At 41.2% G+C, this 24,251-nt stretch overlaps 1 protein-coding gene across 1 annotated transcript in view; it reads left to right on the top strand.

The window, feature by feature from the left end:
- The window catches only part of LOC139294986 (RNA-binding protein Musashi homolog 2-like), a 218,135-nt gene that overhangs the window by 53,228 nt on the left and 140,656 nt on the right, over positions 1-24,251 (top strand). Inside the window, exon 6 of the mRNA XM_070917022.1 lies at positions 16,918-17,010. Coding sequence (XP_070773123.1) covers positions 16,918-17,010 — 93 coding nt within the window. The remainder of the gene's footprint in view (positions 1-16,917; positions 17,011-24,251) is intronic.

Raw genomic sequence — 24,251 nt, 5'->3', positions numbered from 1 at the left:
TTTTTTCTTTTTTCAGCAGCAATGCACAAAACCCCAGGTTGATTTTTTTTTGACGCAGACAATGGATTAATAATTATGCAAAACATGAAATCACTGATTTTATTTTTTTTAGTCGGAGTTTAAAAACACTGACGTCCCTCTGAACTGCAGTGTGTGTGTGAATGGTCTTGTCATGGTCTTTTCTTGCCAGTTTCCATTTTTAGCTCGTGTGCAGTGCTACTTGTGCTGGGTATCCGTTAACTGTGGTTGCATTAGAATTTGTTTTGCTCGCTCTGAGGGAAGCAAGAGCAGAGGCCTGACTCATGAAGCAGGATTGATAAGCTGGATAACTGTGCTGAGTAACACCTGGAACTCCCCCAAATCTGGAACATGGCCCTAGGCCAAATCTCCTGCAGTGAGCGTGAGACTCATGCAATGGACTCTAATCTGACACACTCTCCCCACACCTCCTATTTCTCACGCTCTGAATTGTTGACGTTGGTGTTGCTGTTTTGTGGGTACAAGCCGAGTCAGACGCTTAAGTGCAGCCAGAGTTTCACCTGACGCAGAGCGAGCTGTCAGATGCAGAATGGCCTGTTATTAGTCTGCCCGGGTCCTCCACTCGCTGTGTTTTGTTCAATCACGTGCGTTTATGTAAATGACGTTGCACTGCACAGCTGAGAGAGCACAGACAGGGGGAGAAAGAGGTGACAAAGAAACAGTGTATTCAGAAATAAGAATAGTTTGAATCTTTGAAAGTATTGCAGTTTCACTGGCTCCATTTTATAAAGGTCAAAATATTTGCAGGACAAAAAGGCTAATTTTCTCACTGAATTGGAGAAGTAAAGGTAGGAAGAACGAAAGATCAAAGGGACGCTGTGCTAACGCTCTAATAAGCTTTTATGACCCTGTAAAATTGAGGCTTTATTCTCATTTGTTTAAATATTACTGGATCTCAGCTCTGTAAAAAAAGCACTGTAGCTGCTATCATTTTAATGACTGAAACACTCAGAGGAGAGAATCTGTCTTGTTCCTATTTTTGAGATCTTGGTTGTAGCCTGCTTATTTTCTAGAATCACACACTTCATTTACTAAGTGACTCAAGAAAGATTTTCACCCCGTCTAGTATTTATTTTTTGATACATCACTTTGAATGAAGATGCTTTTTTCTCTACATCTTTCAGTAGTTAGATGATGTACTCATCCTGAATGATTTATCACACGTACACCTATTACACCTAATCAAAGCTCTGTTTTGCAATATTTTAAAATTAGATTCCCGGTAATGCTGATGATCCTGTCAACCTGCGCTATGCAACTGCGTGCAGCTTTCACCTGTTTCATAGCTCACTGACTTGGTTATCCAAAACAATGCCAGCTCCTGTAAAACCGCGGTCAGCCGCTCCCAGTTTATTGTACATGCCTTGTGTGAAAAGGGTGTGGAACTAAAAACAGACAGTGGCTGGTGAAGAAAATCACTAGGGAGAACCACATTATGACTTAAACGCTATTGGACTTAAATTCTACAGATGGCAAGAAAAACAAGGCCAAAAGGATGCCATTGCCGCTCTCTGTCTGCCAGATGTGTAAGGAGACCATTGTTGGCTAATATGCAAGCCAGAACAAATAGATAGGCTCAAGGATCATCAGATTGGTGAGAGTTCGCTTGGAGTCTGGAGCAAAAATTGCTCAAACCTTATTAGATTTACTTGCTGGAAAATGTCTAAATCAAACAATGGTAATGCATTAACATTAAGATTATGCTTAATGCAGCTACAAGTGTAGTGTGCACGGTCTCGAGAGAGTTCCAGTTGAATTATTTCTTACAAATATAGTTTTTTTGAAATATGACTTTTACAAAATCTTATGTCAAAATGAATTTTGCAGTCCCCATAGTAGCTCTATTATTGAATTTTCTCTCTGTCTTTAGTTCATCACATCAGAATTTGTCAGTAAATCAATATTTTGACTGGTTTTAATATCGTTCAAGCATCAAAATTAACCCGCCTCGTCCTCTCAGTGCAGGCATTCCTTGCAGTGCATTTCTCAGGCCAGAGGCAAGGCGTCCTGGCTGTGCGGCTATGAACCTGTGTTGATCCGTTACTGCTCTTTAAAATGCTGAGCTGTCAGCAGGGGCCAGGTGAGGCAGTTTGTTCTGCTCACCACTCAATGGACATGTTTCATTGGCACCTTGCTGGAGGTCAGCAGTAAGTGACGGCCAGAGCTGTGGGGGTCAGGCCTACTACCTAGCTTTAGCTGGAGAGTGAATTACACTGTAGGTGGGGCAGATGGGCTGAGCCAAGGCCGGGGGCTGAGATTGTGGCCCAGCAGCATGTTAAGGGTGTGTGTGGACTGTGTGCAGGAATCCATTTGACCATAGTGTCACACAGCTCCATTTATACGCCTGATGTGTAAGAGCTGCTTGGAAACCCAGCAATTCCCTTTTTCCACAGATTCTTCAACCAATAACTATTCTGTAGGGTACCTCAGTTGAGTGATGGAGTTGGAAGAAGATGTATCATTGAAGGATTAGGACTAGAGCTCATCAAAGAAAATAGCCTGGTCAGTGTGACATGCCACTTTAAAGTGGCTGAATATTTTAAGAGAGCCCTCTTCCTCAGAGGAAATGAAATACAGACAAAGAGTGGAGAGGAGGAGGTTTTTCTGTTTGTTTCCTCCGCTGCTCAGGGGCAGAGATGGAAGATTTGGAGATGTGGAGTAGATTGTTAGGGAGTGAGGCAGTTGGGGCCTATTTTCTCCACAGCTGAGGCCTCCACTAGCCACAAGCAGTTTATATAATTCCAGAGATGAGAGAACAAAATATCGTCTACCACACAAAGTAAGATTTTACTCCCTTCTCCTCCTCCCGGCTTTTCTATCGCCTCCTCTTCTGCTTTTCTCCAATCACCTCCAGACAGCACTACCTAGGTGCATCAAGGACAGTACAAGGCATTGCAGCATCGCCACACACAGACAGGCACAGTGCGACAGAGTGTTAACGGCCCCCTTTTACATGACATCTAGTCAGGATCATTGTGCTTGCTCTACCATGCATCACCTGCCACTAAATGATTGTGTATTGTGGGGTGAGTGGATGTGTGTCCAGGTAACTGGACGTGGGCTGGTCAGCCTGTCTGGGAGCTGTCCACGCCATGGAGGATGACTTAGTTGAGCCCCGCTGCTGAGCTCTTCTGAGCATGCTTAAGAGCTGAGAATTATTCCACTCATTTCTAGGTTCCTGTGAAGCATGACAAAAAACTCAAGTGCTTCATGCTCGCCCAATTCTCCTCCTGAGAGGAGCCGAGAGGCTCGGGGTTTAGAAGTCGTTCAGCAAACACTCACCATGATGAACATTAATTACATCAATTAAGTGGACCACAACCATTGTCTGGCTAAAAACACTGTCAGAAATGCACTGACAGAGCACACGAGATACAGTTCTGGAAGTGCCGCTGTTAGTTTAAGGCAGACTACCAGACTGTAAATACAGGAAATGTATTTTTTGAATGTAAAAATGAATGATCCCCTTTTTATAATGTTTATATATTAAATTATAAAAGTAGTATCATGGTTCGTGGTTTGTGATGATAATAGTGGTATCATTTACCCTCTGCTTGTCCTATTTCTCAGTTTTTCTCACATAGCTTCTCTGGTTATTCATTATTGTTCTTGTTTAGGCATAATTGTCAATATAAATGAAGTGCATATATTAAAGGCACATTCAAATAGAAGTTCAGGGGTGTTGTGAGTGGTGGGTGTTGTAGGAGTTTTGTTTTTGGGTCACTTTTCTTAAATGCATAGCATTGGCTTGCATTGGTTTGTTTGTTTGTATCTGTATTTATTGGTTTAGTAATTACTAGCCAAACATTTAATAAAGCATAACTCTACAGTATACACAAAATGTTACTTTACAAGGTGTCCAGTACTTTAGCAGATTAATGTGATAAGCTGCAAGTTTTAATTAAGCTTGGTAAATCATTTTCATCATCAGTTTATTTTACTCTGCTAGAGGCTGTGTGTCTTTGCATGTGTTTACGTCCTTTGACTGCAGTCTATGGTTCTCAATGTCAAAGATAATTCAAACATGAAGTATGTAAATATTTGGAAGAGAAATCATACAGGATTTTTTAAATATGCATAATAGATGAGTAGAAAGTTGTGTGAAATAACTGTGATTCAGTTTACATGTGAATATAAACAAATAGCCCACACGGCCAATAGATATGAAATGAAATAATGAGCAGAAACGACCAACTGTGATTGCCCATAAAATGTGACAGATTAAAGTCACCTCAGCCACAGCAGCTCCCTGCACTGCACATGGCACAGTGCAGAGCACACCATGGTGCGCTGACTTTTTTAATAGGGAGGAGAGTCCTGACCGGCTTCCTCCTTTGGGAAAACTGACATTCTTGTCCTTGAGGTGAACAGTAAAAGGCGTAAACGCATAACACCCAAGATGCCGTTAATGGCAAGTTGAATTCATGTTTCTGAAGTTACTGAACGCCTGATGACCTTGGTAGCCATAGTCATAATGATGCACACTTACAGTTTATTTTTGGAGCACAATGATCCACATAATTAACTTTGTAGTACAATGAATTGCATTTCCATCATCTTGGCAGTTGCCTGGAGTTTGTTTTACTTATAAATGATTAACAAGGTTGCATTCAGTTAGTCATATGTGACTGCACTTATAGATATTTTTAGACAACAATGCTGCTAATGCCAGTGTGAATAAAAGTCTGCTTAAACCATTAACACGGTTGCATAACTAATTAGGGCTGCAACTAACGATTATTTTCATCATTGATTGATTGCCAGTAATTTTCTGGATTAATTGATTCATCTTTTTTGTCTCTAAAATGTGAGAAATTCCCTTCACAATTTCCCAGTGCCCAAGGTGACATATTCAAATAGCTTGTTGTCTGACCAACAGTCCAAAACCTAAAGATATAACATTTTGAGGGATATGAAACAGAGAAGAGCAGAAAATACTTTATTATTATTAAAGAAGCTGGTACCAGCAAATGTTACTGACTCATTTTCTGTCAATCGACGACTACATTAATCGACTAATCCTTTCAGCTGTAGCATTAATTACATTTCCCTCAAATTATCCTGTATTCAAGACTGAACCATTTATTTTGATGATTTAGAGTGTCTTGTGTTTAGGGTTAGGCTGTTGCTCCCATGGCAACCTGGTGTTTTTGGATGAATATACAGGATGAAACTGATGACAACAGTCATGAAGGAGTTCAATGATAGTCGAGAGAAAAGTTTCAATGATCTCACTTATATAGCGCTTTTCAACCTTCACGGTTCCCAAAGTGGTTTACAGCTAAGTCTCATTCACTCACACACCAATGGCCCTTCGACATGACGGGGGCAGCCAGGGATCGAAGCCCCAACCCGCTCTAACCAGCTTTACCTCCCGTGTGTCAGTGCTAACCACTGCGCCACCATGCCGCCCCATGAGCTGTGTGTTCTACTTCACTAATACGTCCTCCGGATGCTCCATGTAGCCAGTGATGAGGTATTGCATGGCCATCTGAGTTGGACATAAGAAGAAGGGCCAGAACATGCTTGAAAGGTATTTGAATGGAAAGCATACGCAGCTGTCGTACTGTACCGATGCGAGATGGAATGCAAGATTTAATCAGCTGAAAGGGAAGGACTTCATTCATCCTGCAAGTTGTTGTTAACAAATACAAAAACATCACCTACTGAAGTGTCATATATTTAATTCCCCTGAATGTTTAAGTGTTGAATATTCATCACTTTTACCACAGTGGGCACAGCCTTTGAATATGCAGTGTGCACGTATTGGAACAACATTAGGATATAAGATGTGGGTGCTGTCATAGAAATAGATAATAGATCATCTTTAGAAAACTGTAGTGATGAGCACGTGTGTGAGGGAAATTGATTTGGACAACAGAGAAGGTGTATGTCAGGGTTACCTGCAGCGACATGTGTGTGTTATATGAGGAACTGGAGTTTTAGATATTCCTGCTCTTATGTGGCTTTACCTTCTCCTGCTTATCTCCTCCTCCTTTCTCTCCTTATCATGTCACTCACATGATCACATTTCCAGAGATTAAGGTTTCAGGATGATTAGCTGCATTGTTTTCCTACAACGTCTGTGTGTGTCTGTGTGTGTGTGTGTGTGTGTGTGTGTGTGTGTGTGTGTGTGTGTGTGAGAAAAAGAGAGGGAGGGAGGAGCAGGGTGGGGGGTAAGGTGCGTAGTTGGAGGGCCTGTCATAAAAAGCCATTATTGTAATTGGAAGTTAAAATCCCATTTGTTTTCCCCTCTAGTGCTTACTGTCAGTACCAAGACAGGGGTCTTGTTACAAAAATTAACATTTGGTATCAGTGTCAAGGGTCATGCAAGAGAACATCAACTTATTGAAAAGGCTGCCACTCAAACAGCTGAGGCAGGAGGGATTATTTACTATAGAGGAAATGTTTCTGTTGCACAACCACAGTCACTTGCTGTTTTGTTTGTTATGTTCTCTAGATACTCTCTGCTGTGGCAAATGCGGCTTTATGATAATAATAGTTCACATAAATACCGACATTTGTTTTCCTTATACAGAAAAGGCTTCCCTTGTACAACGCACTGAAACTGCATGTGTAATGCACTCTGGAAATCTGCCTGTCCTGACCTTGTCCTCTACCTCCACTTAGGTCTTGAAATTATGTGAAGCACTGATATTGGACTTTTTCTTGGATTTATTTCATTGGACTGATTTCATTTACTCATTTCACAGGACCCATTTGTTGGACTATTTTTACTGGACTTGCACAGCAGTTCCTCTTCTGAGGTTTTGTGCAAAGACATTTTTCTTTGGAGAGAAACTCTCCAAAGAAAAATGTCCTCTTGAAAAGCTTGGGCCGGGTCAGGTCTGTAAAGACCACTGACACACTGGGCTATACAAATTAAATGAACTTGACCTGATATAAATATACAAAAGAAAGACATGATGAAGCTGGAGGACCCTCAACCTGGTACAAGTCCAAACACAGGGAGAGGGCAGCAGAGACCCAAAGTAGACTGGGAGGCACTATAGTGTAAAGAACAGAGGCCGATCCCAAATATAGCTGTAAAAAGCGACTGCAGGGTCTCTGTGTGCCATGCTGGACTGAAGGAGGATCAAACTATGTCAGTGAGTCAACCATTGCTCAGCCCTCTGCAGAGGGTTTAAAAGGTCCGCAGGATTAGTTCATTGATTCGTCTTTTTCCCATGTTCAGTCCGTATAATTACACATCTGATAAAAGTTTACTGTAACTGAAAATGTAACAGATAATATGGAGGTTTGCATTACATTTTGAGCTATGGAGTTACTGCCCTGTTGAGGTTTCTTGGGAACAACCAAAAGTTCTTTACACTTTCACCTTTGCAAAGTTGATTTTTAAAAATATTTTGAATCCTGCAGTGTTTACATCCATGTTTACTTGCTATCAGTCTTCTTCTTTTCTGCCTTTGCGGGCACTTTGCTATGCTTCTTTGCAGCTTTTTGCCACCAACTGTCAATCAGCAGAATAGCATAAAAACCGGGAGCAGTATGTTGCATCAGCCGCATGTGTGTATGTGCTTCCTCATGCTCATGCACAATATAAACAAAACGGGCACCCACTAGCAATACTAGCGGTTAAAAAACGCCACAGGGTGCCTTTAAGTAAGAAAAAAGTGTTGTTAATTATAAAAGAGAAAGAATCTTAAAAAACTGTAAAGACAAAGTGGGAATGATTTTGCTACTTGATCACATTTTGACCACATTAAAATAGAGTACAGTGAATTGGGAGGTCTTGTAGTCAATTTGTCATGATCCCCACAAGAACTCTCAAAGCCCAGATATTTGTATTATTAAAGAGTATTTTCACTATTTTTGTTTTGTATTTCAAAGCACGACCGGCTCGTGTTAAAACAAGATTAATTTCAGTGTTCTGCATGCTAAATAGACCTCCACAGCTTCATGAAGGCATACTGTGTCTCATAACCCTGGAGTGAGTTTTAGATATCCAGTCATGTTCACAATATATTGTCTAGGAAAATTTGTTAAATGTTCATAACGTGCTCGCTCAAATGTCCCAGATTTGGCCACAAGCAAGCATCTAATTAGCATAATATTCATATTTCCGAAAAGCTCTTAAGAGCACTTCTGGCATTGTCCATTTCTCTTATTTGCCTCTTATTGCTGTAACGTTTGCTTAATGCCTGGCCTGTGCCTAGCGATCGCATGCTGTGCTCATTGTGAATGCAGTGTGAATGTGCTGTTTGGGTATGGGCCCATGCATCTCCTGGGCCCTATAATCAGCTCTAAGCTGCTTCTATCAATCTTCATAACTGTAGAGGGTTGAGGAGGGAAGTGCAGCTAATCAGCTCTAACCGGCCCCATGTTCAGCCTGACTGTCACTGTTATAGCAAGGCCATATGCAAACAGTGTCCCTTACATGTGCGTCCTGTGCTCACATCTTGGTCGTCTCACAGGGCCATTCCACAGATGGCCAGCTCCAGCAGAAGTCAGGTTTTGAAAGGGCCTGTGACTTTCACTGAATGGCTGTTAGTGTAGGTTAATATAGGAGTGGTGGCCCTGCAGCGGTGGCAATCACAGCTCTGATCAGAGCCGGGCTTCAAAGACGTCTGTGCAAGTTGAAGCCAGGGTTGTCATTAGCTTCTGCCCTGTGCTTGACAGGCCTTCCCCACCCCCAACTCCTTCTTCCTGTCTCTCTCTCTCTCTGTTTCTCCCTCTTTGTCTCTCTCTTATCGCGCTCATTTTCTGTCCGTGTGCAAATGGCTACTGTAATCCTGGGTCTGGGTGCTTGGGCCTGTCACTCCACATTTGCACTAAGCATCTTGCCTTCTCTCATCCCCTTTGCCCTAATTGTATTGTAATAAGCAATTACAGATCTATTTATGCACACTAGAGCTGAGATTGGACCACTTTTTAAAAGGGCGTGTAGGGGAGTGGAACTGGACCGGGCAGTGCCCCTCGTCCTTAACTTGTAGCTGAACAAAGACACCACTGCTGCTAATCGCTCAGCTTTCTCTCTTTCTCTCACTGATGATCTAATCCTGCTTTACTATCTTGTGCTTTCCTTCTGTTTTCTATCTATCCTGTGCAGAACGCCCTCCAAAGCAAAAGTGATTGTGCTGTTGTTTGTTGTTTATTGGCTGTGTTTTCTCTTTGTGAGTCAGCTCTAGTGATGCAAATGAGCAGAGGCAGTGTTTACCTGGACTGGCCATGTTTTCCCTCTGTGTGTGTGTGTGTGTTTGTGAGTGTGTGCACATCGTGCCTGCACAACGTCTAGGCCTTTGATCATACTACATTGCATTGACAGATGCTCTCTGGTGCTTTCTGGTTGCTTATGAACGAGGCCACAGACGGGATCTGAATGCCAGTAATTATATCCCCTTGCTAGAACGATAACAATTGTGGCTTATACAACAAAGTGTGATGGCTTTTTTCTATCTGTCCCATTATTTTTAGGTATGAGAAATGACATCGAAATCCCCTGTCTGCTTCCTCCCTGTCTGGGGCTCTGTGTTTACAGCTGTTTGTGAGCCTGTATGTGTGAGAGGTGGGGGCCATGATAAAGGCTTACACCTTGTAATCATAGCTGGATGTGTGATCTCAGCGACCTGCCTGAGAACTGGCTTGGAGAATGCTGTACATGCAGTGTGTGTATGTGTGTGTGTGTGTGTGTGTGTGTGTGTGTGTGTGTTGGAGAAGGGAGAATTTAAATTTTGCCATTGTTAAAATTTTATTTACAATTTACTGCTTTAAAGATGTTCAATTTCAGTTACTCAGCAATTATTGACATTATAGCGAGGGTCCAAAGTTTGGCATTATATTTTAAAATTGTTTTGTTAATACTTCTTTTTGGTTGGGACCTAGACATGAACATATTAGGCCAAAGGTCACTAGATCCGAGCTTTTAGTTGCAATTTTGCATTTATCTTTTCACATTACAATTTAAAATGAATAATTAATCATTTATATTTATAAGCACTTCATCATTGTAAAATGTCTGAATACTAAGGCTGATATATATTCTAAAGATATGCGTTTGTCCTTATTTCCTAATGGACTGTATCAAGGATTTGCACAGGTAAAATGGGAGAAATGCGGCACTGCATTTGAAAGTTTCCTGTTTGATCTCATGCAATATGCATTTTAAGGCGTTCCTATTCAGAGACGCAAATTCATATAAATGGCCACTGTGCCTAATTTATTACCGCAGACTGACCACAAAGAGAATCGTGTCTGAAATTTTACGTCCGGGAAAAGCAGGTGTAAAATCTGTTTTATTGTACACATGAGGAGGTGAGAGACTAAAGCCAGGTTGAAACGATGAGTGAGAGAGATGGACAGAGGAAGAAAAAGTAAAAAGTAAAAGGTGCACTATAAAGTTACTTCACTGCAGCTCTCCAACCACAACACACAAGAGCAGCGATGCAACAACCTGTTAGTTTTCACACAGCTTTACCTTTCAGTTTCCCTCTGTGGCTTCCTGCTTGAATATGTGTTTAACTGACCAAAAGTGTCTTCTCTTCAACCAATATTCCAAGTTCAGCAGCAGAAACCTTCAGTTTTGTGCTTCACTGCTTTCCAGACATGCGCAACATGCATCAAAACAGTCCGGCATCAAATCTTACTTTGCGGCATTTTATGCAAATCAGATGAACTGAGACTGGGCTCATTTACATTTGCAGTCTTTGTAAATACTCTGCTAAATTTAAGAAATTGAGGAGATGCAACATTTTGCTCCCCTGATGGTAATTTGCGACAGGCTTAGTAAATATCCCCCTACATGTTAAAATATTTGCAAGCAGTAATTCATCCATTAAATGAGTGTTTTGGGATGTTTTTGAATTTGATAATGACCATATTAATGTGTGAAAACAGCCTTCATAGTAAGGTATTGCTAAAATGCACTTTTACCTACATGGAAGAGCTGAAGGACATGCATCAGTTTCATGTTAGAAAAAGATGGCATAGAGAAAGGTGCAGACATTGATCTGTAATCTAAGAATGAATGTTTTTGTCCTCCCCTCCCTTCACCATCAATGGTGTCAGCTTACAACTATTCCAGTAAAACCATTAAATGTCTTTGTCACCATCTGTCTATCATTGCCGTGCCTTTCTGGATTGAATTTAAAAGACAACATACTTGGAGCCTCAGATCTGGAGTGTCTGTTAAATCCCAAGATTTGAATAAATATGTTACACATTTTCTTTCTTCCGCTCTGCCTGCTTCTCTCCTATTTTTTATATTGTTTCACACTACGTATATTCATCTCCTCTCATATCCTACTTGGGGAGTTAATAACATTCACACTTTGTCCTTGCAGTCTCAGTTGTGCATGCATGTTCAACAACACAAATGGCTTTTTGTAGGTGCAACACAGAGGCTGAATTGTGTTTGCAGCCACAGGAAGAAGTCCTAACATTTCCACAAATAATAATAATAATAATACTGTATGCTGCAATATTAGCTACAGACTTATCTTTTTCAACTTCCTCAGCTCTCGCAGCAGCCCCCACTTTTATTGCACATACTTAAACCAGCAGCACAACATTATAAAGGATTTGCAATGAGGTGCATTGTTTACACTTTGTGAGGAAAAGAGGAAAGACAGCTACACACACACAAACACACACACACACACAAATCAGACAATAGATCAGAGTCATCAAAGTGAAGCAGCCTGGTCTTGAGTGACTTTGATAATTACCTGCCTGGCCTGGCCTAAGAAGATAAGTTTGTTCTGCTTTGTGAGTCAGAGGGGTGCATTAATGTAGCCAAACTGCAGGTGTGTGTTTTGCATAGATTTTGTGTGCATTTTTGCTCGCAATTCTGTACATTTATTTGTCTCTGTCTATGAAGGTTTGGGAAAAAAGTCACCCTTAAATCTCTCAGTTTCCAAATAACTTTAACAGAGGAAAAAGGTGAATATCACTTGTGTTCTGGTCATTTACATTAATGACAAGGTCAAATCTTTGTCCCTGCTTGGCCATTATCTACACTTTTCACCAGTCTGGCTGACTCGGTTGAATCTGGACTTCCACTTACAAACACTTGGCCCCCCTTGGCAGACCATACCAAAATTATTAGGCAGATTGCTGCAGCCCAAAATTCATCAAGGAAAAACTCTGAATGTTCAACATGAACATTAGACTCAGGCATGAGACTGCACAGGCGTTAAACTTAACATCTCAATGAGGCTGTGACATGTCAGGTACACTTTCATACACTGGTGTCCCACTCAGGCACACATAAAGACAGTCTTTTGCCATTCTCCGGTCCTTTTGCCACCCCACAAAGCACTGCAGGACTTCTTACTTACTTCTTACTTTTGTCCAACTGATGAAAAGAATGAAGGTATATATATGCGATATAAATGCATGTATTTTTTATTGTGATCAATATGATTAACAGCTCAGGGGACTTACAAGGTGTCAGGTTTGTGCTCCCACTCCGCTAGCCTCTACATCCGTCCTGGTGACTCACTGTGATGTCAGCAACTGCCAAGAGTATCTCAATGTGTGTGTGTGTGTGTATGTGAGTGTGTGTGCTGCAGGCTAGAGGTAGGATATTGTTGTTGAGGTGTATGGACAAAGCAGTAAGTTTTAAGCGCTCTCTGGATAGACTGACAATAGCTTATGTTCCTTACACATTGTTAAAGTACCAGTACCAACTCTGTAATGTGGACTACATAACAGTGTTTGTTAGTAATTTAGAGTTGAAAGAATAGCTTCTTTTTGGCTATCAAAATGCAGAGTTGAAGTTCGGAAAAAGATGGATTTCAGTTGTCAGTTTGAGTTGTGCTTTTATTAAAATCAAGATGATGCAGATGCCATTATGGCTGTTTTAAGAGTTGCAAAATTAAACCAGTCTCTTCCTCACTTCTGGTAATATTAAAATGGGTTCAAGCTAGCTTTCATTACTTAAGTGACAGGCATCATGAGATAGCTTCTGTAGCCCCTCCTTGATGACTTCATAGAAAAGGTCATGTTATTTCTACAGGTATATGGTTTGTCATTTACTTCTGTCTGTCATTGTTAAAAACTGCTAACAGGTGTCGATAAGAGTGCACCAGAAGCTTTTTACATTTTAGTCTGCCTCTCTGTATGTATCTGCAGCATTCCCTCTATTACCATGGTAATGCACTAGGGCCGTAATTGTTGTAGCCCTTCGCACGCACAGCCTCATGCACCTAAGAAATTAGAAACATTCATGTGTAAGCACACATGCACTCAATCATGCACACTCATAACTCTGCTTACTGTCTCTTAGGGATGTGCAAAAATAACTGAATGTTTGAAAAATTGGGTTAAAGGAAAAACTGGGTTGAAGAGTGGTCCATTTTTAAATCTGTCAGCTTGAATTGAAATGTTGTCGGGAATGACTTTTAAAATACTACACCACCCAGACCCGAATGATCAGGACTAATGTCGCTGTAAATGCAGTGAAGGGAGTTTCTTTTTTGTTCCCTAGTGGTTATTATTGTGTAGTGTGTGTGATTTGGTTAAAAAAGGAAATGCATTCGTTAAAATGTAAAATGATCTGTGTCAAATTAAAAGCAATTCCAAAGTCATTTCATCCAATCAGCGTGGTGTTAGTGCACTTGCCGCATATTTACATGGGAACAAAATAACAGCAGTTCTCCCATGTAGTCAGGAAAATAACTAGTTAAAATGCATCAGACATCCAAAAGGTCATTAATAACCTTTTTCTCCCAGTGTCTCAAACAATGGTAGCACCAAGTGGTACTATATAGCTAGCCACAGGCATAGAGGGACACAATATAAAGCTATGAGGCTTAATGTCCACTGTCACCATGGAGAGAAAAATAGAGAAAGTAATTGTGTTGTACCAGGACTCAAGCAATCCCATCAGCTATTGGGCAGACATGTCAAAGTATAAAAACAAGGCTGAAAACTTGACTGGTTGCAGCCTGATGGAACAAGGCCCGAAAAATGACCGGGGAATGGGTGGCCCAGAAGGGAAGCAGGACAAACAGCTGATGTAGAGAGGCAAGCAGAGATGAACATTGACTTGTTTATTTTTTCTTACCTAGATTGGCAATGATAAAAGTGAGTGATGTTGATAAATACTCGCACAGCCAGTTTATCAGCAGCTGTCTGGCTTGGGGTTGCCGGCGGCAGCATCCAAGGCTGATAACCTCTGAGGCCTGAGGCATGATGTTGGGAGGAGGAGGGGGGTGCGGGTAGAGGATGATGCAGCTGCGTGGTCTTGGCCAGTGTGTAACCCTAAACTGACAAGTTGATATTTTACATGAGAAGGAGGAAAAAACAACAACATTATTGCCTTCAGTGAGAGCCTGTAATGCTCATTACACAGCAGGCAATAAAAGTGTTGGATGAATGAAAAATGGAGACAACTAGTTATTCTTAGATCCTTACCACTGGTGGGGCCAACATTTAGCATGCTAATGTGCTCATGTTACCGTGTTAGGATGGTGATTCATTCAGAGGTATCATGATATATATATTTAATACCTTTGAATCGTTTCCATTGTGTGTTGCTTAGTGGTATTTTTGTATGTAGTTTGTAATGACATTTGCACTTATATTGATTGCCTGAGGTGGTCAAGTCTATTTTGCACACCCCTGTGCCAATGCCAGTGACCACATAAACTGTGTTTGCACATTTTCATGAGCCTGAAGAAGCGCTGAGTGAAACCTGCTGCTGTTTTCAGTTTTATAAAAGTTGTTGGATTATAGTTTTTTGAAGTTGAGTGTGCAGTCTCTACCACAAACTCTCGTGGTTACTTTTTTTTCTGATTAAGTGTTCACCTTGCAGTTGCTAGCACCTCTAGCCCTGAAGTGCATGCTGTGCGCAGAGCTCTTTTTCACTTTTAAATGGGAGTTATAAGGGAGATTAAATATTGACTACCAAATTGTAATACATTTTTTTTATTCATAAAGGCTTTTATTTATTTATTTATTTTCTTTTTTACAAAAGTTGGCTTAATTGAATTTTGTGGTGAACAATATAATTAAAGAAGAAAAATATGAGAAATCACACAAGCAAAATAAAAAAAAAACCTGTAATAAAAGAGGGCCCATGTGTGGGAGGCTGTGTGCATATGTGCAGGCTATGTGCCTGTGAGACTGTGTGCACCTGGAAAGCACTTGACAGATGGTTACTTCAGCTCTAGCTGAATGTTGCTTCTTTTTTCTCAGCGTTAAGCCTCTTTTATAAATCGAAAGTGTTTCGGTCAGCATTTTGATCAAGGTAGTCTCTTTCCACCTTCTTGATAGTTTGCTGTGCATCTCTAGAGCATGTTTATCCTGCCCCCAACATTTATTTTTGTTTGATTCCGGCGAGCCGAGCGAGATCAGAGCTGCTACCTTTTCCGCTCCTTTTTTTGTTTGCCAGTAAGATTACAGAGCAGTGCATCAAACATCATTATATGCCACATCATATCAGTAAACTCTCGATCTGTACCATGAATTTGGTACTTTATAGGAGACTGTAAGGATTAGCTATATATATATACATATATATATATATATGTATATATACATATATATATATATACCTACAGTACTCTTGTCCTTTCTCCACTGGCCAAGCAGGCGCTAGAAAAAATCAACCAGAGAGTTTGTTAGACCGTTAGTTTTGACTATTATTGTACGACTAAAGAGTTTTAGCCATTCAATCTCCCATATCATTAGTCTTATTGTTTCCCAATGACAAGACAAAGAGTGGTGGATCAGACACAAACCGTGTCGATATTGCCTCAAGCTGGGAAACGTTATGTCCACATCAAACGTGCTAAATCATTTGCACTGCCATCACCTTTGTATGTCTGTTACCAGAAGTTGGCTGGAACAGGCTGAGGTGAAACTCCTTCTCTCCAGTGTTCGAGCGGCCTCTCACGACGAAGTCAGATCAGGCCAAAGCAATAACCATAAGCCAGTAATAATCATAGGTGCCATAGAGACAGAAAGTGCTTAAGCCTCACTGTTAAAGTCCTTAGCATTGTTTCTGTGCCCTTAAAAAAAGAAGACAATACCTGTAGATGAAACATTCTGATACTGTTTAAATTGTCTCCGATCAAATGTCACGGTAATGCAAAGTCTTATTTACAAGTTAAATGTTAAGATTAAACATACGTGTTAAAATCAACACCTATGCAGACCAGATCTTTCAGAGGTCTGAGTTTAGGGTAAGACTGGGCCCATTGTTAAATGTTGGTGCATGAATACCATTTCATTGGTTCACTGGTTAATTTTTAATTGTGGGCAAAAAAGAAATAGTCCCTGACAGATTTTACACTGACACTGGTGTTGAATTGTTACTGTATTTCCATGAGAAATTGTCCTCCTAAATTTAGCATGTGCTCTGTGCAGCAGATGTTCGTGCCCTTTTTGATGCTGTGGGTAATAATCCTTAATATTCTTGCTGTTTGAAACTAAATGAGGCTTTAATGCACTCTGATTCCATCTTCCAGCACTCATTAATTGTTTTTTGAAAGTCCATAAATTATTTCTCTTCTGTTATTTTTTTTGTTAGTTTTGCAAAGATAAACAGAAACTTTTATGGATGAAGTGGAGGTCTTTAATCCTGTGACAGTCTGTTTTGATTAGAGCTCCAATTTGAAATGTCATTGTGAGGGAAATTCACAGAACTGCTTTTCTTAGCCAAGAGTATTTTTTCCTGCCAAACCCGACAGCATTTGTGACCTTGCTATAATACTAAAGTTAAAGTAAAGTGTTTTTGAAACTTAATTGTGTGAATCCGTTTATTCCTGTTTAGCAACAATGTGTCCTCGCTCTTTTATATCCTCCCCATCACAGGTGCTGCTCACTCAGTGTGTTTGAAGCCTCATTAAAGGTGTTGTGCAATGCATTTGAAGCCTCATCACTAATCTTCTCCTCTCGCCCTTTTCTTTCCAGATGGTCACAAGAACAAAGAAAATATTTGTGGGTGGCTTGTCAGCCAATACAGTAGTGGAGGATGTGAAGCAGTATTTTGAACAGTTTGGGAAGGTAAGCATGTTTTTATCATTAACCCTGCGTAGTGTTGTCACAATAACCAAAATGTCAGTACTCCTCGATTCCTTCACATGCTGTGTTGTTGTATGTTATATTTCAACAACTGAAATTCTTCTTATCATCATTAAGATATTGTGAAAGCTGTTAATTTGATCATTTGATTTATTAAAGAATCAGGAATTTGAGCCTTAAAAGAAGCCAGCAGCACCAGTTTGGCTCCTCTCCTGACAGTGAGACAAATAAATCTCTAATGTGACAAGCAAGCAACTGAAGATATGGCAATAGCTTCACACAGCCCACCATGCCTGGTCAACAACATGTATTTTGCTCAGAGAGCAAACAAGCCATGACAAGCAGTAACTATAACCAAACCCCTCTGCAAAAAAAACAAAAAAACAAAAGCCAAGTATGTTTTTTCTTATCTGTGATAGTATGACATTAGAAACAAATATACCTATAAATATGGAATCGAAGTTAGGATTTTAATATTGTGGCAACACTAAACCAGTGTGGTCTGAAATAGAAACACATCCAGTTCATTCAGCAGAGACTCATATTCAGCTGTTTGTTCCTGTCTGCTGCAGCAGTTTCTGTATGCTGTTTTCATGACCAATACCCCCAGCTGAGTGAGGCATATATGCACACCCTACGAGGACACGCACACACACACACACACACACACACACACACACACACACACACACACAGCACTCTCAAGCATGTGCACACCCACATGGGCATGTGCACACACATTAACAGGCTTTGACACAGTGGCAGCATTTCACAGATAATTTCCCCACACTGAGTGGAGATCCATTTCCCTCATGTCATATTCCACATCAGTCAAGGTCACCTTCAGCTGATATAGTCCCTGTAACATCAGCACTTGACCTTGAGTTTAAACAATTTCACTGAGGATGGATTTTTCATGGGCACATAATGTACCATGTCCTGAAGGAGACAAAAGAGCTGTTATAAATTAATAGAAACTGTTATTTTTTTGTTCAGAGACAATATGCAACCAGCCCTCCCCTATAAAGCCCTGTGTCTTGACTGAAGGCGAGCAAGGTGAAGGACTTTGTTTTGCTCTTTATCTGTGGAAGTGGCATTGAAGACCTCGCCATGGCCTGGTCTGCCGTTCCAAATAAAGATGGCTTATTTGCACAATAGAACGCAGCAAGCAAATATTCAGCACGACTTCGCAATCAATGGATCTGAGAAAAGACTCGAAATGATTTTCGACTTGATTGAATGACATAATTGACTTGATTATACAAAGTTTTTTCCTCCTTGAGGAATCCTCAAATGCTTAGGAGGAAACAAACAAATCAGACTGATTGAGCAAGATCTTGTGCATGTTTCTGTGTGTGCTTTTATAGCCTACTTGTGCATGCTTGGATGTGTCTGCAGTACTGCTCTCGCCATGCGTGAGTGTGTCAGCGATTAAGTGTATTTATGTGGGTGTATGATTAGGGGTGTGTGTGTGTGTGTATGAGCAGGTTTGAGTGTCTTCAGCAAAAAAGGAAATCAAAGTAGATATTGTGGGCCATGGCAGACAAGATACAGAGCAAAAAGAGGTATCGTTCGCTCTCTCTGTTTTGTGTGTGTCCTTCCTTTCTGCCTTACACATCCCAGGATTTATTAAATAACCTGCCTGTCACTGCAACCTACCATTATCGCCACATACACACCACTCGGAGGACTCAGCCACAGAAGGGAAAACCAATTAATTCAGTTTACCCTCCATAGAATCTTGGTGGCAGTATATGTGTCAACATATCAGTCCGTCAGTCCGTCATCACTCTGTCTGTCTGTCTATGTGCATGTCAAGGGGGACATTAGCCAGCATGGTCGCAGGGCAGCTAGTCATTTATTTGCTGGGAAGTATGTTTTGAAGCACTTATCAATCATCCCACAACTACAGCTTAAGGCACCGGCAAATGTTCTTCCTCAGTGGGAACAAGCCATTTCACTGATATTATTTAGCAAGTACTGTATGTGTGTCTGTGTGTGCTAGGCAGCGTAGGCCAATTAGCAGGATGTGGTCTACAGAGATGGCGGTGGTTGGGAGGCAGTGGAGGGGAAACAGCTGGTGTGGCCACAATTGGGTCACAGGTTCTGTCTGTAACCTCCACACCTCCCCTCCCTCCCGCCTCAGTCCCTCCCTTCTGTCTCCATTCTGTCAGGGGGAGAGGTGGCATTTGTTATGGGGAGAGGCTGACAGCTCTCATGCACATCAGTCTCACTGCCACTCTCCCAGCCGTCACCATTAGGAAAGAGCACATGCCCGTGCCTGGCACAACTTCAGAGGAGCTCCTCCGCAGCCAGAACCACTTTTTCTGTAGCCTACAGTACACACTGAAGGTGTGCATTTTAAGTGATTGTGACAGTCATTTGAACAGAACTGAAGTGTGGTTCTGTTTGGCTGATTGTAATGCATCTCAGATGGATCCCATTACCTGCCTAATAGTAGCCACATCCTGCCTGCCTTCCTTTTTTTTTTTTTTTTTCCCCCGGACGGCACACTACACCTTACACCCTGCAAGCCAAATGAGACAATCTTATCAGCACTGCCTGTCCTCCCTTTATATTCAAGGACTCTTAACTGGAGGCTGCTGCTGTTTCTGTCTTTCAATAAAGTCAAATGAACCAATGTGCTGTTTATGCTATTATGTGCTTTTGTTCAGACTTATACATTGTAAGAAAAGACAATGTTAGCCTTTTAAAGATCACATTTTTGGTTCATATATTGGCCACGCCAGTTGCCATTTTAACTGACAATGTTATGTTTGCAAGTCATTTGTAAGTATTTTGCATTTACCTTCCTGACTTTGACTTTGTCTGTGGTTTGCATAACATGCAGAAATATCCACAAATAAAAGATTTTATCATATTATTATGCATAAAGTCTTCATGATTTTTCAAAGGTCAAAGGTCAGGGGCAGGAAAAGAACAGCAGATGTGCTTGTAGGGATTCATTGTCTTGCAAAGTATTACTTTTGTACTAGTCTGAAGATCTACACACCTGCCAAAACAGTTAAGTATAGAGTCTAGAGACATTTTCATAGAAGGTTTAATAAGGTAAAATGACTTATTTTCAGCAGGCCACACCAGTGCCTTGTGGAAATATGGGATGTGTTGCTTGATCTCTGAAGTATACTTTTTTGTGTGCTTGCATAAAATGCCCTCTTATTTTCCAATAAATGAAACACCTGTTAACAAAACACCTACCGCCTCAAACTGTTCCACTGAGGCAAGCACTAGATTAAAGATGGGAGTTGGTGTGATGACACCTTATAAATTTGGATGTGACGTACCAGCAGAGCCCTGCCCAGGCATGAAAAGCACTCTTCCCACAGTTAAAGGCATAATTAGCTGGGGTGGCTAATGCTTCCTCATTGGTTTATTGTAATCGGCTTTGAGTGCATCTCATAGTGCCCTTATTTTGCTAAGCTGAAACAACTCCTGCTCGCTGACTCTGTTTCTGCACTCTTGTCCATTGGCTGGGCTTTGCCGTGCGAGCCTGAAGCTGACTTTTAGTTTAATCAGAGGCTACTTGCTTCCATGTCACTGGGCTGCCACAATTGTCCCTTTATGTCCAGGCTGTCCTGGTTCTCATGCTCCACCGCTCTAGAGCCAGATCCTGGAGGTGGAGCTGACTGGGAGGAGGTGGAGGAGGAGCTTAACCAGTTCACTGCCGCCAGGCTCAGGAGGGATAAAGGTAGACACATAAAGGTCACTACTGAGTTAGACAAGCAAAGCAGAGCCTCGAGTATTAAGACGAGACAATGATCTCAAAGTAAAAAAAAAACCCAATAGTGATGACACCTGTTGGAGGACATTGAAGAGATATCGGTAGAAGAGATCATTGTCAGAACACAGAGAAGAGACCAGCCTAGAGCAGCGGCATGCTCTCCCTGTTGCATTTCACCTCTGGCCAGGCAGGCGTCTACATACTTCTCTCATACTTTCACTGAGAGGAAGCAGATGAGAGGAAATTATAAAAGCATCAGAAAAAGATTCCTTGGTTAGTGCATGAAATTTGTTCTGGGGCTTGGGTAATCTAATACCACGGCTGACATTTTGCGTGCCCTTAGATTTTGTAAATGGCAGAAAAATAACTGTGTGACCGTCTGTAAAGACTGTACGAATTCATTTTGCATACCTGTCCAAGTGCTTAGGCCCTTGACGGCAGTGGAGGTTTTTCAGGTATTTCAGGTAAAATCTGTTTTATTTGATACTTTTTCTTAGGTATAAGTATGCCTTTTTGCATTGTTCTAATGTTGTTAAGTTGCATCGTCTCATTAGAAACTTGTATTTGAGCGACATATACTATCAGCCCTTACAAAGTGCATCCAAACCACCGTGCAGAGATTACAAATCACCAGTAGTCATTGTTGTGACATTGGTGTCATCGTTCTTGTGTTATCTATGTGATTGCAGAATTAAATTTTACCTTGGATGACAGTACAATTAAGCTCTCACAGTGACAGCATATACACAGGGCTTAAACTGGAAACTGTGAAGGTGCACATTAAATGTACTTTGGACTTATAGTGAAGTGATGGGAGCTCTGAGAAAAGCAAAACCCAAATACACAATTGCCTCTTGTTCATTGGCCGAAATAGCAAACATTGGATGATTAATGCAGAAAAGATACACTTTATATGAAGGAAAGGAACCTAATCAAAAGGCTACAGTCCTTCATTCCACTTCCTCCGCTCGTGCAGGTGCACATTTGCATGCCATTTACATGGTAGCTCACAGTGACCACTACTACTCCAGTGTTGCGGTGTCCATCATCTGCTGACATCCTGTGATTGTTTCCTCTCTGCTGCGACTCACCCAATCAATTGAGGATATAGTCTGGTTCCAGTGATTATAAGGAGTGATCAGAGCAGCAATGATGGAGCATGTGCCTTGCAGTGGAGATTTAGCCAGAGGCTTCAATCTCATTGCAGTCACTTGTAGTTAGTGACTGAGACTAGCAGTGAGAAGGGCAGAGCAATATAAATGAATTGGCTATGAATGTGGATATGGCTGCGGTGCTGCAGGGACACACAGGGGGAAAGGGCCAGTTAGACAAACTATTTCATATCCCCCTTGACCTTTATTTGCCCATTGGCCCAGCAACATTTCCAATAGAGTAGCTTTTAAATGGCCGCTGAAGAATTGAGCTATACTATTCACATCATTTTTTTGTTGCATGTCTTTGTATGAGAGAGTGAATATGTCTGTGCTAATGCAAGTGTCTTTACTGTAGGTTACTGAATTTTTACTTAAAGGATCAGACCTTTAACAAAAGATTAAATAGATTTTTGACTATTGCTGATCCTTAGAAATACCTATCAGACGGTCTCCTCCAGCAGCTAGATGCTGTGTAGTATAGGCAGCTCACAAAGAGAGCTGTGGATCAGGGGAGATTGACACCTTTCTGTAGGTCTGTAGTCTCATCTCCCAGCTGTCCCTCCTGAAATGGCTCCCTCGGGATAAGCCGGGATTGGCTTGATTGTGTTATCGGCGACTGATCGGGTCATTGAATGATGGAATTTTGAGCCCCTGTTCTGCTTAAAGAATGAAATGTTTAAAGAAGATTGACTGTGATTGGATCAGATCCAGCACCTGCTCAAAGGGGTCAATCAGGTGAAGGCAGGAGGCAGCAATCTCTGCTGTGCTATTGTGACACGAATAGTGGGGGGAATTAATGTGTGTGTTGGGGTACGGTGTTGGTGGATGGATGGTAGTGGGGGGGTAAAGATGCCATTCAATAGGGAAGAGGTTGAAAAATGTCATCAGAGGAAGTGTTATGAGTAATTTGCAGCAGTCTCACCATCAGACTGGTGTGGAGGTGGACGCCTCCACCTCAGCCTTGCAAACTGCAATCTAGTCCTTAGGGAATAATGTGTGGGAGAACACTAAGGAACTGTAGGAATCGAGATTCAAAGAAGGGTTTATTTCCCAGTTGGATGGGAAATATGTATTGATATATGCTATCTAAACATTGGCAAGGAATAAAGGGTTTGAAGGGTGGGAGCCTGGCAGAATATTAATGCAACTGAGGTCCAGGGGAATGCTTTGAGAAAACTGCCTTTTAGCATGTTTTGCTTGTCATGGATTTGTCTGTTAGACTCAAAATTGGCTGAAATTATGAAGATAATTCTTAAGTGTTGTGAGAGTAAGATCATAGATAGATAGATAGATGGATAGGTAGATAGATAGTATTTCTTTGCTGTGGCTTAAGTGCATACTTTAAGAGTAGCAGAGACAGAGACAGGCGTATTTGAGTTAAGGTCCACAGAAGCCGATATCGGCCTCTGAGTGACAGACCTTGTGTCCCTGCATGTCACAGCCAAATGAGAAACAAAATGATGGTGTCAAATTTCAGCTCTCATCTGATAGGCTTTTAAAGAGGATGCAAAACTGCTTTTCACCCCAAATAACCCTTTTCATCCTCATCAGACATTTTTCTAACAAAGTGTTGTCAGTGCCCCCCCCCCACTATAGAGCTCCAGGAAACCAGTGAGCATGAACCATGACTCAGCACCACCTGGAGAACCAGGCAGTTGACACAGTACAGCTCAAATGATGATGATGATGCACAATGCTCACCGTACATCTGAGCTGAGACACACAGCTTTGTGGATCTTGAGACTTTTGCTGAAGGTATTTGTGCGGTCCTCCTGGATGGATTTATCCCAACTGCCAGGTGATGGCAACAGAATGCTTGAGTTTCAACTGCAACTCTGATGCTTTATTCACATTGTAGAGGTTTATAGTAAACAGAAAATTCAATATTCCTCTCTTTTTTTCCCTCAAATGTTGACAACCTTTGCCATCTCCAGTAGTGGATCTAGCAAAAATAATCCATAAACGTATCTAGAAAAAAAGCAGTAAAAAAACACCCAAACAAAAACAAGAGCTTTTCTACTGACTGTCAATTTGCAGTTTAGATAAACATGTAAAAAGAAAAAGATGTACTGCTGAATGTTGGTTTGAGAGCAAGTTCTCCCATACAGCAGTAACCCAGTTTAATAATATGCTCTTAATGTACCTGCCTTTTGTGAAAAGGAACATTTGTTGCATTGAAATAAAACCAGGAAAGCATGATTTGCCTCCATTTTGCTATGATTGACTGTCATCCCACAACACAGACAGCATGTCTTTTTTTATATAGCACAATGGGAATTCAGTATAAGTGTTGACTTCGAGTAGCCCATTGCCTGTGCTTCTTCAGC

Source organism: Enoplosus armatus, chromosome 13, assembly GCF_043641665.1.
Source record: "Enoplosus armatus isolate fEnoArm2 chromosome 13, fEnoArm2.hap1, whole genome shotgun sequence".
NCBI lineage: Eukaryota > Metazoa > Chordata > Actinopteri > Centrarchiformes > Enoplosidae > Enoplosus > Enoplosus armatus.
Note: the sequence above shows the minus strand (reverse complement) of the source record. Positions and strands in the feature narration are given on the sequence as shown.